General features: G+C 37.7%; 1 protein-coding gene across 2 annotated transcripts in view; it reads right to left on the reverse strand.

The window, feature by feature from the left end:
* The window catches only part of tnr (tenascin R (restrictin, janusin)), a gene marked incomplete at its 5' end in the record, with an annotated part of 342772 nt that overhangs the window by 1567 nt on the left and 326369 nt on the right, over nt 1-14836 (reverse strand). For both annotated transcript variants that reach the window (XM_079818631.1, XM_079818630.1), the window contains 3 exons: nt 2500-2663; nt 4634-4795; nt 11063-11159. In XM_079818631.1, coding sequence (XP_079674757.1) covers nt 2500-2663; nt 4634-4795; nt 11063-11159 — 423 coding nt within the window. The remainder of the gene's footprint in view (nt 1-2499; nt 2664-4633; nt 4796-11062; nt 11160-14836) is intronic.

The raw sequence follows: 14836 nt of genomic DNA on the forward strand, positions 1-14836 counted from the left end.
CACAAGCCGTTATATGAACTAATGAGATCTCATTAGAAGTTGTGCTGTAGGTATTTATAGACAGACAATGAAACACACTGATCAGCATTTTAAACGTTTTACAACTTAAGGCAAGACACCCCGGGTGAAAAGGGTTAAAAAACCACTAGATTTCACCATGTTTCCCCATTTGATTGATTACATTAGTAAGTGCAAACATCTTTTGCATTACACGTTTTCTGAAATGTTGTGTAAATATGCAAATAAGGTGTTATCTAATTAAATATGCACTCATTTGCATACATTTCTAGAACAAAAATCTGAATTTTGGATGAAGTCAGGTTCAAAATTATTGTTTCATTCTTTTTTTTATGACATATTAGTCAAAGGTTTTTCCCTTTTATCACTCTCACAAAAAATTATGGTTTCCGCCACAGAATAAAATAAAAAAAAGGTAATTGCAACTTTTTATCTCACAATTCTCACTTTTTTCCCCACAGGATTGCGTGATATAAAGTCGCAATTACTGTACGGGTAAAACAATCTGAATTGTGAGTTTATCTTATACAAATTCTGCTACAGCACAATAATTGCAACTTTATATCTAGCAATAATGTATTCAGAATTGCGAGTTTATGTCTCTCAATTCTGATCTTATACCTCAAAGTCAGAATTGTGAGATAAAAAGTCGCAATTATTAAGATTTAGTTAGGCAGTAATAGACACCAAAATCTATTTAGGCATTTGAAGCTGCTGAAGTGGAGATTTCTGGCTCAATGCAGGAGAGGAAACAGCCTTTAAAGATATATATCCTACTGTAATTGAAATCTACCGACACAAATAGATGAAGTGCTTTAAAAGATACACTTAAAGTACTGTATTTTGGATGTTTTCTTTCTACTATAGTCTGAAAAAATACTTTATTGAAAGCCAATAAGCGAGATGGTCCTCACTGCAGAACACGAAATCCAGGGGGCGTGGTTGGATCCAACTCCTCCCACTTTACATATCCCTAAACCTACTCGTCTCCGCCCCCTGGATCTTGTGTTCTGCAGTGAGGAGCTACTGCAAAAAGGGCATAATCTCAAAATTTTTGCATGTAGTGTCTCACCTTAAAGTGTATAATATTAATGGTTTTGAATGAGGTTCATAGAATATTAAAGAATGCTAAAATCCTAGTCAGATAAGCCAATAACTCATACAAATACAACATACAAATCTAATTGTTTAAATTGCTTCAAGTGGAATTAGGCATCATATCAATGGACAGTCTGGATATTCGTTTTGAGATTTGCTATTTAACAATGTTATTAAATTATTATTATTTTTTTAAGGTTATCTTTTCCGTCATCTAACACTCACTTAAAGTTAATCTAAATGAAAAAATATTGGAAATGATCATAAGTGATCATTTAAATATTGACCTATAAAACATTTCAAAAATATCTCATATCCAGTAACCGATATACAATATTGTGAAAGCACGCTGAACTCATAGGTTTATTTGATGGAATTTATGGAATTGTGCAATGAACCAGTTTACCATTTGCCAATTTCAGTTTTGCCAGAAATGTTGTCAGTATGTTGATAATGTACATTTCAGGATCTATCCAAATGCACAAAAACATACGTTTACCGTTTATGTACAAATACCACTTGCGTAGCAATACCTCACAAGTCAAGAACATCTCTCAAAAGAATATGTTCTCTAGTATAGGCCTTTATTAGTTTTCAGAGTGTTAACATCCGCTTCTATGAATAAATACCACAGATACCAATGGGACATGACCTTATCGTTATAAACTACCGAACCCACTAACGCTTGTGAGGAAAGCTGAAATGAAAGCAGACAGTGAGACAACAGGACATGACACAATGCGATTGAGCAAGGACGGATCTACCGTATTTTTACCCACTGGCCTGTGAATCTCACATATGAAGCTTTATTTGCCTTCAGTTTGCTTCTTGCATGTTTCCTGTGTTTAGCGCCTGCCCTTGCAAACAAAACCACAACGAATGAGTCACAGCTAACAAAGGCCCGTAGGTGTGAGATCAAATCGCCGAATTAAGATAGGAATCCTGTGAGAGTTTGCATGTGTAGGCAGTTTGTGCCATGTATAAGTGGAAACTATGAATATATTAAAGGTGTCCATTGTCTGTTGTCAATGGTGTAGTGTAATGATCACAATTTTGATTTAACAGTAACCATATTTTAAGCTGTTTTGAGAAACCACAATGACCTGTTATGTGTTTTAATTGGAAAAATCAATCCCATTCGTGAGTTCCTCTGAAAGCAAAAGATAGTAGTTCTTCTCAGTGGTACACTATAATCCCCCCTAACACCGGCTCATGTACACCGTCCTGTTCTCTGACTAATATAATCCTTAAAAACAGCTGGAGCACCACCATTTAAAACCTAAAGACAAGTACTAAGTCAGTAAATTGTATCAAATGTTCCCAACTTAAAATGGAAAACTTAGCCAGACATTTCCGTCCAGAGTTTAGGACTACCGGGCTCACCTGACTATGTCTGGACTCTCCATATTTTCCGTTAAGGTTGGCCCGATGACAGTTTTTGTACCACCATGCTCCCTTATAGGACAGAGCACAGTTGGTGACGGCAATATCATTGTCCTTGTCCTTGGTAGAGAAAGGTCTGCTCTGGTGATAACTCAGAGAGTCACCTGGGGCAAAAACAGACCATAATTACAATTGACAGGATAAATATCCAAAACCACTCTTAAAGGGATAGTTCACCCAAAAATGAAAATGACCCCATGATTTGCTCTCCCTCAGCTCATCCTAGGTGTGTGTGACACAATCAGAGTTATATTAATAATGTCCTGACTCTTCCACGCTTTATAATGGCAGTGAATTACTGTTTCTGTTTTGAAGTCCATAAAAGTGCTTCCATCCATCATTAAAGTGCATCTATCCATCATTAAAGTGCATCTATCCATCATAAAAGTGCATCTTTCCATCATAAAAGTGCATCTATCCACCATAAAAGTGCATCCATCCATCATAAAAGTGCATCCATCCATCATAAAAGTGCATCTATCCACCATAAAAGTGCATCCATCCACCATAAAAGTGCATCCATCCATCATAAAAGTGCATCCGTCCATCATAAAAGAGCATCCGTCCATCATAAAAGAGCATCTATTCATCATAAAAGTGCATCTATCCATCATAAAAGAGCATCCATCCATCATAAAAGTGCATCCATCCATCATAAAAGTGCATCCATCCATCATAAAAGAGCATCCGTCCATTATAAAAGAGCATCTATTCATCATAAAAGTGCATCTATCCATCATAAAAGTGCATCCATCCATCATAAAAGTGCATCCATCCATCATAAAAGTGCATCTATCCATCATAAAAGAGCATCCATCCATCATAAAAGTGCATCCATCCATCATAAAAGTGCATCCATCCATCATAAAAGAGCATCCGTCCATCATAAAAGAGCATCTATTCATCATAAAAGTGCATCTATCCATCATAAAAGAGCATCCGTCCATCATAAAAGAGCATCTATTCATCATAAAAGTGCATCTATCCATCATAAAAGAGCATCCATCCATCATAAAAGTGCATCCATCCATCATAAAAGAGCATCCATCCATCATAAAAGAGCATCCGTCCATCATAAAAGAGCATCTATTCATCATAAAAGTGCATCTATCCATCATAAAAGAGCATCCATCCATCATAAAAGTGCATCCATCCATCATAAAAGAGCATCCATCCATCATAAAAGAGCATCCGTCCATCATAAAAGAGCATCTATTCATCATAAAAGTGCATCTATCCATCATAAAAGTGCATCCATCCATCATAAAAGAGCATCTATTCATCATAAAAGTGCATCTATTCATCATAAAAGAGCATCTATTCATCATAAAAGAGCATCTATCCATCATAAAAGTGCATCCATCCATCATAAAAGTGCATCCATCCATCATAAAAGTGCATCTATCCATCATAAAAGTGCATCTGTCCATCATAAAAGTGCATCTAGCCATCATAAAAGTGCATCTATCCATCATAAAAGTGCATCTAGCCATCATAAAAGTGCATCTGTCCATCATAAAAGTGCATCTATCCATCATAAAAGTGCATCTATCCATCATAAAAGTGCATCTATCCATCATAAAAGTGCATCTATCCATCATAAAAGTGCATCTGTCCATCATAAAAGTGCATCTGTCCATCATAAAAGTGCATCTGTCCATCATAAAAGTGCATCTATCCATCATAAAAGTGCATCTGTCCATCATAAAAGTGCATCTAGCCATCATAAAAGTGCATCTGTCCATCATAAAAGTGCATCTAGCCATCATAAAAGTGCATCTATCCACCATCATAAAAGTGCATCTATCCATCATATCTATCCATCATAAAGCTTGGAAGAGCCAGGACATTTATTAATATAACTCTGATTGCGTTCGTCTGAAAGAAGAATGTCACACACACCTAGGATGAGCTGAGGGAGAGGAAATCATGGGGGTCATTTTAAATTTTTGGGTGAACTATCCCTTTAAGAGATCATCTTTGGATTGTTTTAAATGTTTAAATCAAGTAAAAAAAACGAGTTATTTCCTTTCAATGTGTTTAAAAAGAATGTCCAAATGTCGTCCGAGCGCACCTGCAGTGCCATTATACTCTCCTATCCTCAGTTTGTAGAGGCTCTTGGAATCCCCAATGGAGAACCGGTCATAGTTGGCATATACGGACTCCTGGCCGTCTTTCATGTCGATGCGGAGCTCGTAACGACCTTGAGCTGCAATCTTCTGAACGCTGTCCAAACCTGCATGGAGAAAAAAAAACATGTTCTGAGGAACACACCTACATCCAGCCATCCCATCTCTGTGTTCAAGCCCCTGAACATGTGAAAATGTTGTCTTCAAATATGGTGCACACTGATAAGAGCCCATCATTTAATATAAAAGCAGTGCTTCTGTTTGGTGGTCCATCTCATTCTCTCTGACTCTTACATGTTCTGAAGATAAGGAGCAAAAGGCGGCAGATAAACAGTCTGTTTATTGAAGATAATCAAATTCTCTGACTGTGCAGTGGAGAAATGTCCTGTCTGGCTAAAGACACAATCACTTTTTGATAGCGTAGATGTCTCCTGATAATAGAACTCCATCTATTTCGTGAGTGTCTACCAGGATGAGCTGAACTGTAACTAAGCCCTTAAACTCACCTCAGGATTTAAAGCCACAGAATGAAGCAGACGCTGATGAACTGTGAGGGGAAACGATCTGAATCGCCAGACACGGTTAAAGGGCATCTTTAAGGGCGGCAGGTTGTGATGAAATCAGGGGAACCTCATTAAATAGCAGCATTTTTATACTGACCCGATGTCAGCAAGAGACTGTGTTTTACTTCATTAAAACCAGTCAGACATCACATAGCATGATATCTAAAATATTATGGAATCATATCACCTTTTAATCACCATTTTGGGCCAAGTACTGCTCTTTAACAGCACACTGCATTTTATATTATCCCAATGGCATTGCTTTAAAGGGGTGGCTGAGATGTAAAATAAGTCTCTGATGTCCCCAGAGTGTGTGTGTGTGAAGTTTGAGCTCAAAATACCCCACAGATCATGTTAAAAATGTCATTTTTTGAGGGTGAGCAAAAACAAGCTGTTTTTGTGTGAGTCCCTTTAAATGCAAATGAGCTGCTGCTCATGGGGCGGAGCTTCAAGAGCTCATGTTAGCAGCTCTGATGACCTCATGCAGACAGGAAATGAAACCGCTCACTATTGTTGTTTATGCTCAAGCAGCGACACTACACACTCACTAAAGTTTAAAAAGTCAAATCAACCTCTTTAAGCATTTACATCACAAAAAAAAATAGATTTTGGCTTAAAATAGGAAAATGTTGCCGAAGTTATAATCAACATAATTAAAAAAATACATTATTTTATTTTTTTAATGGAAAACAAGACGATGTGTAAAAACTGCATTGGTGAGTAAAAATAACGTAACACTTTACAATAAGGTTTCATTTGCTAACATGAGTTAGTGTATTAACTAACACAATCTAACCATGAGCATTTGTTACTGTATTTGTTAAATACATTAAACAATTCAAAAATATATATTGTTAAATAATTTGTTAAAGTTAGTTACTTCAGAGTACACAACTAATGCACAACCACTAGCTTTCCTGTAGGTTAAACAATAGAGCAATGGCGCTAGCAACGCCAAGGTCATGGGTTCGATTCCCAGGGAAAGCAAGAAATGACTAAAATGTAAAAAATGTGTACCTTGAATGCAATGTAAGTCGCTTTGGATAAAAGCGTCTGCCAAATGTAAATGTAAATGTGTTAACAAATACAACTTTTAATTTTAATAATGTATTTAATGTTTGATATTATACTTTAATAATAAAGTAAATGTTGAAATTAACATTAACACAGATTAATACATGTTATAGAAGTGCAGTTCATTAATAGTTCATGTCGTTGTTAACAAATGAAACTAATAACCATTTAGTCAGACTGGTTAATGTAGTAAACACATAAGCAGAAACTGAACATTTATATAAAATCATCCCAGTGTCTTGAATGAAAACATTCTAACTTTCAAATGTGTTGCGAAGAAAATCATTTCAAATCTCTTCTGGAAAGCGCACTAGCGGAGTCCATTAGTTTTCTGAATGACTTTGTGCCTTCTTCCAGAACAGCACATCTCTACAGCGCTGTCCTGTCCTGTGCTTGAACTCCCGTCCCATTTCTTAAACACACCATTCAGGAGTAACTGAGTGTCATGAGCAGGTGAGGAATTACAGGACAACACACACACTCTCTTCTTTGAGTGCTTGAACACAGTTTGAGAGAGTGTTTGGAGGCTAGTAAAAGGTGTTGTACATGCTACTACGCGTAAACAAAATACTCTCAATAATTGAATATATCAGGGGTGGCTTATTTTTGAAAGCTCAGGGGCTACAATGAACGATTTCTTAATAATTTTGTGAAATATTATTTTCTACTTTAAACCGGGTTCACACACATTGGTCAACTTCAAGGACTTTCCAGGTCCAATACCCTCAGATTCAAGGACTTCATGTGGGACACACTCAAGTGAGAGCGAGGTCACATCGTGTTATGTTGTGAGAGACAATGTTGCAGTTTTCATGTGTCAAACAAAAGCATTTTTTTTGCATGCATTGGATTTGATTGAAAAGAGCTAAGGCTCATGTCACCAGAAGTTTTTAGATTTATGAATATGCTTTAGAGTTTTTCTTGCCTCATGGCTTTACATTATCTTAACAAGCAGAGCAATTCAATATTAAATCAAATATTTGGGCAACAGATTATCACAAATGAGTTATGTTTATTGAACACAATACGCAGTCATTGACTGAACACATTTGTGCAGAAACGTTGAGGTACCATCAGAGTAGTGTGTGTGAACATCACAACCTTAGACTGTAAAACAATATGGCCGTAGTGTCAGGACTTTAAGGCTTTATATAATGTAAACGGATGAGTTATAAAATTACTCCCCCCCTCACAGTCGTCATGAAGGACAACATTAGCCGTATAGACCAAATTAAATTTGATTTCAGATTCATAAACTTTCAAGGATTTTAGGGACCCCTGGGAACCCTGTTTAAAATATTATAAAGTGTAATTTCAGAAATCATTCTAATATGCTGATTTGGTGCTCAAGAAACATTTCTTAGTTTCATCAGTGTTGAAAACAGTTGTGCTGCTTAATGTGAAACTTTTCAGGATTCTTTGATTAAAGGCACAATATGTAGTTTTCGCCACTAGAGGTCGCTTATTCAAAACATTGCTTGATGATGTGTTGATTTCGTCTTCATCTCTACAGCCGGTGGAAAAGAATCCGATGGGACTCGGGTAGAAATCCTCTTCGTGGATGAGCTAATGTGTTAAAGATGGTTACTGTAGTATGAAGCAGGGCGGGGCTGAAAGCTGTGGGAGCGGAACGATGCGCTTCCTCTTCTTCCGCTCATGTGTGTGTGTGTGTAACGCAGCTCTGTTTTATCATATCACACACATGTGAGTGTGTTAAAGTGATGTTGTAATGTTGGCTTGGCGCTACTATGAGACAGTTGTTCACACTGCAGTGAGTGAGATCATATAAGATCACTCTGATCAACAACAGCAGATTTACACAATCAGACTAACTGTGTTGAGCTGGAGAACAATGAGGAGTTTCTGTCCATCAGTGATCCAAACAGTGGACATCAGGTATTAAAGCGCCGCTAGTGTTGCCATGGTTACTACACAATAACACCAGACGCGGGGATGATGTCACTGATGGGCGGCGCACACACACACACACACACACACACACACACACACACACGGGCCGTGTCTTGGGGAAAATCACTGATTTAAACATTCTTGGAAACATTTGGGATAAAGTCAACAAAATGTGGTTTTTGGATATTTTAATCCCAAAATCTTACATATTGTGCCTTTAATCAGTCCCTCCAGAAAAACGTGATTCTTTGATCGCATGCTTTAATGCATAATCAGCCAAAGTCTGCATATTTATTTTTAAATATTTAAAAATATATATTTTTTCAAATATGCCGCACTTTCGCAGCATAAATTGCCTATTTCCGCGTGCATAATATGAATGGTTTCATAATCCCCGCATTTTCGTTGCAAAAAAGTCATATATATTAACAGAAAGTTGAAAATATTTCGTTTACTTCACACAAGAGCCGCCATTTCCCCCTATTGCCATGGGAACGTTTTGAAGTGACGTATTTACCCGACGCAAACGTCATCGAAAAGCTGCAAACCCCGTGGAGAAACCACAGATATCGCTGAAACCATGATGAAGCACACACACTCCCATTCACCAACAAAACAACAGCAAAAGACCAAAGCAACGCAGTTTTCCAGTGTGTTGACCGATTTCAAAACTCATGAAGCTTCAAAGCGTTATGAGTGAGTCGATTCAGTGGTTCGGAGCGTTATGAATCAGTGAGTCGATTCAGCGGTTTGGAGTGTTATGAATCAGTGAGTCGATTCAACGGTTTTGAGCGTTATGAATCAGTGAGTTGATTCAGCGGTTTGGAGCGTTATGAATCAGTGAGTCGATTCAGCGGTTTTGAGCGTTATGAATCAGTGAGTCGATTCAGCGGTTTGGAGCGTTATGAATCAGTGAGTTGATTCAGCGGTTTGGAGCGTTATGAATCAGTGAGTCGATTCAGCGGTTTGGAGTGTTATGAATCAGTGAGTCTATTCAGCGGTTTGGAGCGTTATGAATCAGTGAGTCGATTCAGCGGTTCGGAGCGTTGTGAATCAGTGAGTCGATTCAGCGGTTCAGAGCGTTATGAATCAGTGAGTCGATTCAGCGGTTCGGAGCGTTGTGAATCAGTGAGCTGATTCAGCGGTTCGGAGCGTTATGAATCAGTGAGTCGATTCAGCGGTTCGGAGCGTTGTGAATCAGTGAGCTGATTCAGCGGTTCGTAGCGTTATGAATCAGTGAGTCGATTCAGCGGTTCGGAGCGTTGTGAATCAGTGAGTTGATTCAGCGGTTTGGATATTCAAAGTCACGTATTGCGTATTTCAGCAGTTTGACATGTGATCCGAATCATGAATCGACTCACTGATTCATAACGCTTCAAAGCTTCATGATGCCGTGTTTTGAAATCATCATCACTATATAAGTCGTTATTTAGGGTTTTTTTGCGCACAGAAACTATTCTCGTCTTCATAAAGTTATTGTAGAGCCGCCAGTTTTTGCAATTTCCCGCAATTTTATTGCATAAAATGGCATTAAAATATCCCGCATTTTCCATCGCATTTTTTAAGAAAACGTGCCGCATAATCAAGGATTTTTGCCCGCAACAATCACCCAAAAAAAGCAGCATTTTTCTGGAAGGACTGTTTAATAGGAAAAATATATTTTGTATATGGAACTTGATGTACAAAAAAATTATCTTTTACAAATGACTGACAAGTCTTTCCTCATTACAAAAACTGCAAAAAAAACCTCAACACAGTCATGTATAAATAGCAGATACACACACCGAGTTGTGATAGCTTACAGTTACTTTAACTATATATATAATGCAAGCGCTCATCTATGACGCAGCACACAGAATAGACTGTTCTCAGCTTGGTGTCTGTTTTTTTTAAATCATGCTGAGGTTATACAGCGGTACAGCAAAATATCTACTGGTCACAGAATATACCGCCTAGCCCTGCTAATTATGACCTTGGTAATAAAGCGCACTTGTGATTATGGCAATTGCATTTACCACAATGTTGACAACGTCTACTCCAACATTACAGCCACAAAGTGTTCAGTGTCCATGTGTGTGTGAAGGCAGATGCACACGTCCAAACAGTACGTATTTACTTTCTGCTCATGAGCTGAAATCTTTCAAATGATAGTTATACATATTATCCAGGCATAAATGTCTGAAGAGGCATCATTTGTAGTGTTTACTTTTTATCTGTAATTGAGACAATGCTCTGAAATCCGCGCAGCGCACAAATGCTATTTTCCCCCTGAATTTTAATGAATATAATTATAGCTTTCTAATAAGATTTATGCATCAGGGATGAAAAGGAAAAGGGGCTCTATTGTTTTCCATCAAATTGGATTTTGATGAAAATAATTACCGGATCATTTAAATAGAATCTGAAAGAGTCACCAATGAGCGATCCTGAAGCACAGAGCCCATACACACACTGGAGAATGGCAGAGGATGGGCTTTGCTCTTTATTCAACACTGGCTCTCATTTGAAAGCGTGCTCCGTATAATGCAAGTAAATGGGAAGTGTCCAGTGTCCCTCGAGCAAGTGCTAAGGCAGAGCGCGATGGTTTCCCAAAATGACTATCCGATATTTAAACGAAGCGACCTAGTCAAGAGCACTTATCACTGAGTTACATTTAAACGGATTGATGCTTAAATAAAACTGTGAGAAAGTGCTGACCAAATTTAGATGTGCCTGAAGAGATTAATGGGGCCTAAAACAGCCATATTTTTAATGGGTCATCACGGAGCAGCTTTCATTCTCCAGACAGCTCGAACTGCTCTGTCTATAATTCAAGAGTCTTCTCACCGAGCCAGAACTCATCCTCCAGGTTGCCAAAGCCGATCTTGTAGTCGCTCCACTTCCTGGAGAAATCAGTCAACCCGTTCTGACGTCGCTGGAACACCTGAAACACAAACAGCACAACCAACACGTTCTCACACCCAGCTCATCATATATTGACCCTTCGCCATCACTTTTTAGCGCACAACGTACCGCTTTAGCATAGATGCCAGGGTCGCGGTTTACCCGCACAATTGGGCTATTTTAAAAAATTAGTCACCGGAAAAATTACGGAGTCGCAGGTTGCGTTTTTTGGGGCTACTTTTATAATGTACAAAAAATTGCAGGCAAAGAAAAATGAAAATGGAACCATTTATTAGTTTATATAGATCCCCCTGGAATGAATACTTGGCAACAACCGCTGCTGCACGTGTGCGTTTAACATCACATGAGTTATGCCTATTGGTGGTTGTAGTAGAAGCATCGGTCCGGTTGTCCGTGGATGAACAAGCAGCATTATAAAATCTCAGGTAAATGGAGAAAAACCATCACCACTAATGCTTTCTCTTCAGAAGGGTACGTGGGGAAGAGAGCACAAATGTCTAAAAGAAAACAGCCCTGAGATTGTATATAGTTTTGTTATATACACACATACGCTACCAGTCGAAAGTTTGGAAACTACTATTTTGATTGTTTTTTAAGAAGTCTCTTCCGCTCACCAACGCTGCATTTATGTTATAAAAATATAAAAAAGCTGTAATATTGTGAAATATTACTAAAATGTTAAGTAACTGCTTTCTATTTGAGAATATTTTAAAATGTAATTTATTCCTGTGATCAATTTAAATTTAATAAAGATCAATTTATGATACATTTAAAGAAATTAATACATGTATTCAGCAAGGATGCATTAAATTGATCAAGTGACAGTATAGACATATTGACACACACATATATATATATAATGTTGCAAAAGCTTTATATTTCAGATAAATGCTGTTCTTTTTAACTTTCTATTAGGGCTGTCAAAAGATTAATCGCGATTAATCGCATCCAAAATAAAAGTTTGTGTTTACATAATATATATGTGTGTGTACTATGTTAATTATTATTTATATATAAATACACACACAAGCATGTATATATTTAAGAATTTTTTTTTATTTTTATATATAAAACATTTATATTTATATATATATTATAGATTATATAAATGTATATACAGTATATACATGCAAATATTTCTTAAATATATACATGAATGTGTGTGTATTTATATATAAATAATAATTAACAGAGTACACACACATATATATATTATGTAAACACAAACTTTTATTTTGGATGCGATTAATCGCGATTAATCTTTTGACAGCCCTAATTTCTATTCATTAAATAATCCTGAAAAAAATGTCCACAACTGTTTTGATAATCATCAGAACTGTTTCTTGAGCAGCAGATCAGCATATTAGTGCGATTTCTGAAGGATCATGTGAATCACAGAAATGAATTGTATTTCAAAATATATTCAAATAGAAAAAAGACTTATTTTAAATTGTAAAAATATTTCACAATATTACTGTTTTTGCTGTATTTTGGATCAAATAAACGCAGCCTTGGTGAGTGGAAGATATTTCTTTCAAAAACAATCAAAATAGTACAGTCAGTTTCCAAACTTTTAATATATATAACGTTTATTTTTAGGCCCTTTGGAAAACTGGGCTAGTTTTCATTCCATTTGGGCGGGTTTTAAGCTGTCATTGGGCTGGAAATATTTCTGGGACCTGGCAACCCTGCCCTTTAGCGTCATTTTCCGACTCGCAGGCATTGATTTCAGATGTTTGCCCAATGCGTCAGATCAACACACATTTCATTCTCTGCATCTGACATGACAAGTAGACATGATTTCATGAATATATAGGATACTTTTATATTTTGGAGCAACTAGCCCCACTCCTACCCTAAACCTTCTCAACCATATAAAACACAACAGGCAAATAAAGTACAGTCACAGTATTTATGGAAGAAATTGACCAAAAACAGTATAAAAGTCTGAACTCAGTGGTTAGCCTGCAGTCGCATCTGCTGTTATATCCGGTGTTTATATCATATAACACACACATGGGTCGGTTTAGGGATGGGGTTGGGTTATGTGTCTAAATAGCGTAAATAAAATAAAAAATACATAAATTATGCTGGCTGATTAAATTGAGAATCACACTCCAACATGTCATAATGATAACAAAAATCATAACCCAATATATGATCACCATGACGATAACATCAGCGTGTCTGTGTATGAAGGCAAAGGTTTCTCACTGAAATCAATGGAGCACCTGTGCGTCGAAAAATTATGCTAAAGGGTAAACAGTGTGTTAAAAAGACCAAGCATCAATATGTGACGAGTTGGTAGAGGGAGAATGTGTTGGACACACACACCTCTATCCCAATTAAACATAATGCGTTTAGGGCAATATGGAGCACATGAACGGAAATTCATCCCAATTGAGTAATTTTACTTTGGGATGATGGCATCTGCAATAGACAGCTGTGTTAGTGGACCAGTAAAGACCCGGCTGAAAGACCAGAACGGGCAATCACCAGCAGATGTTGTGTTTTAAACACTGGTCTCTGGTGTGGGATCCAGACAAGGTCCTGAATTTACACTTGTTAATCGCCAAAAGCGATTATATAGATAATTGCCAACTGTCCAACTGTCCCCTAACTTTATTGGGTCCAGCTACATTATATGGTTCAAGTCCCATTGTAAAATTGATAGTCTGACCGTTGTGACCGAAGTGGTGCGTCTACTAAAGAAACTCACCTCTTCAGTAAAAAAACTGCCCCGCCCAGACCATGTGGTTTAATGAGGGGTAGAGATTGGCTCATTTTATTTGTGATAATAATAATATGATCTTGTATATGATAATAAAATGTCTAAGTAATAAAACGTAATACAAATGTATTCAAATAATAATAATAAATCATTTAAAATACAATAAAAATGGCTAGATAATCATGGACATATTTACAAAAATATACATTTTAATATAATTAATAATTTCATGCATATTTACAAAAATATACATTTTAATATAATTAATAATTTCATTAATGCAATGTTTTATATGTGTGGCCAGTAAGACATTTTTATGGCCAATACATTTTCCTAATGTTGTGTTGGTCCCCCTGACCCGTCGAGGCATGGCCTCCTCTAGACCCCAGAAGCTGTGCTGTGGTATCTGGCACCAAGATGTTAGCAGCAGATCCTTTAAGTCCTGTAAGTTGCGAGGCGGCGCCTCTATGGATCGGACTTGTTTGTTCAGCTCATCCCACAGATGCTCGATTGGATTGAGATCTGGGGAATTTGGACTCAAACTCGTTGTTGTGCTCCTCATTTTGTGATTCCTCAGCCCAGGCCTTCTTCTATTGCTCCATGGTCCAGTTCTGATGCTCTCGGGCCACTGTTGGTGCTTTGGGCGGGGTCAGGGGTCAGCATGGGCACCCTGACTGGTCCATACTCCACAAACTGAGATGCTCTGTGTATTCTGAGCCCTTTCTATCAGAACCAGCATTAACTTCTTGAGCAGTTTGAGCTCCAGTAGCTCGTCTGTTTGATCGACCACACGGGCATCAATGAGCCTCGGCCGCCCATGACCCTGTGGCCGGTTCTCCACTGATCCTTCATGACCCTGTGGCCGGTTCTCCACTGGTCCTCCATGACCCTGTGGCCTGTTCTCCACTGGTCCTTCATGACCCTGTGGCCGGTTCTCCACTGGTCCTTCATGACCCTGTGGCCGG

Source organism: Gobio gobio, assembly GCF_949357685.1.
Source record: "Gobio gobio genome assembly, chromosome: 6".
Taxonomy (NCBI): Eukaryota; Metazoa; Chordata; class Actinopteri; order Cypriniformes; family Gobionidae; genus Gobio; species Gobio gobio.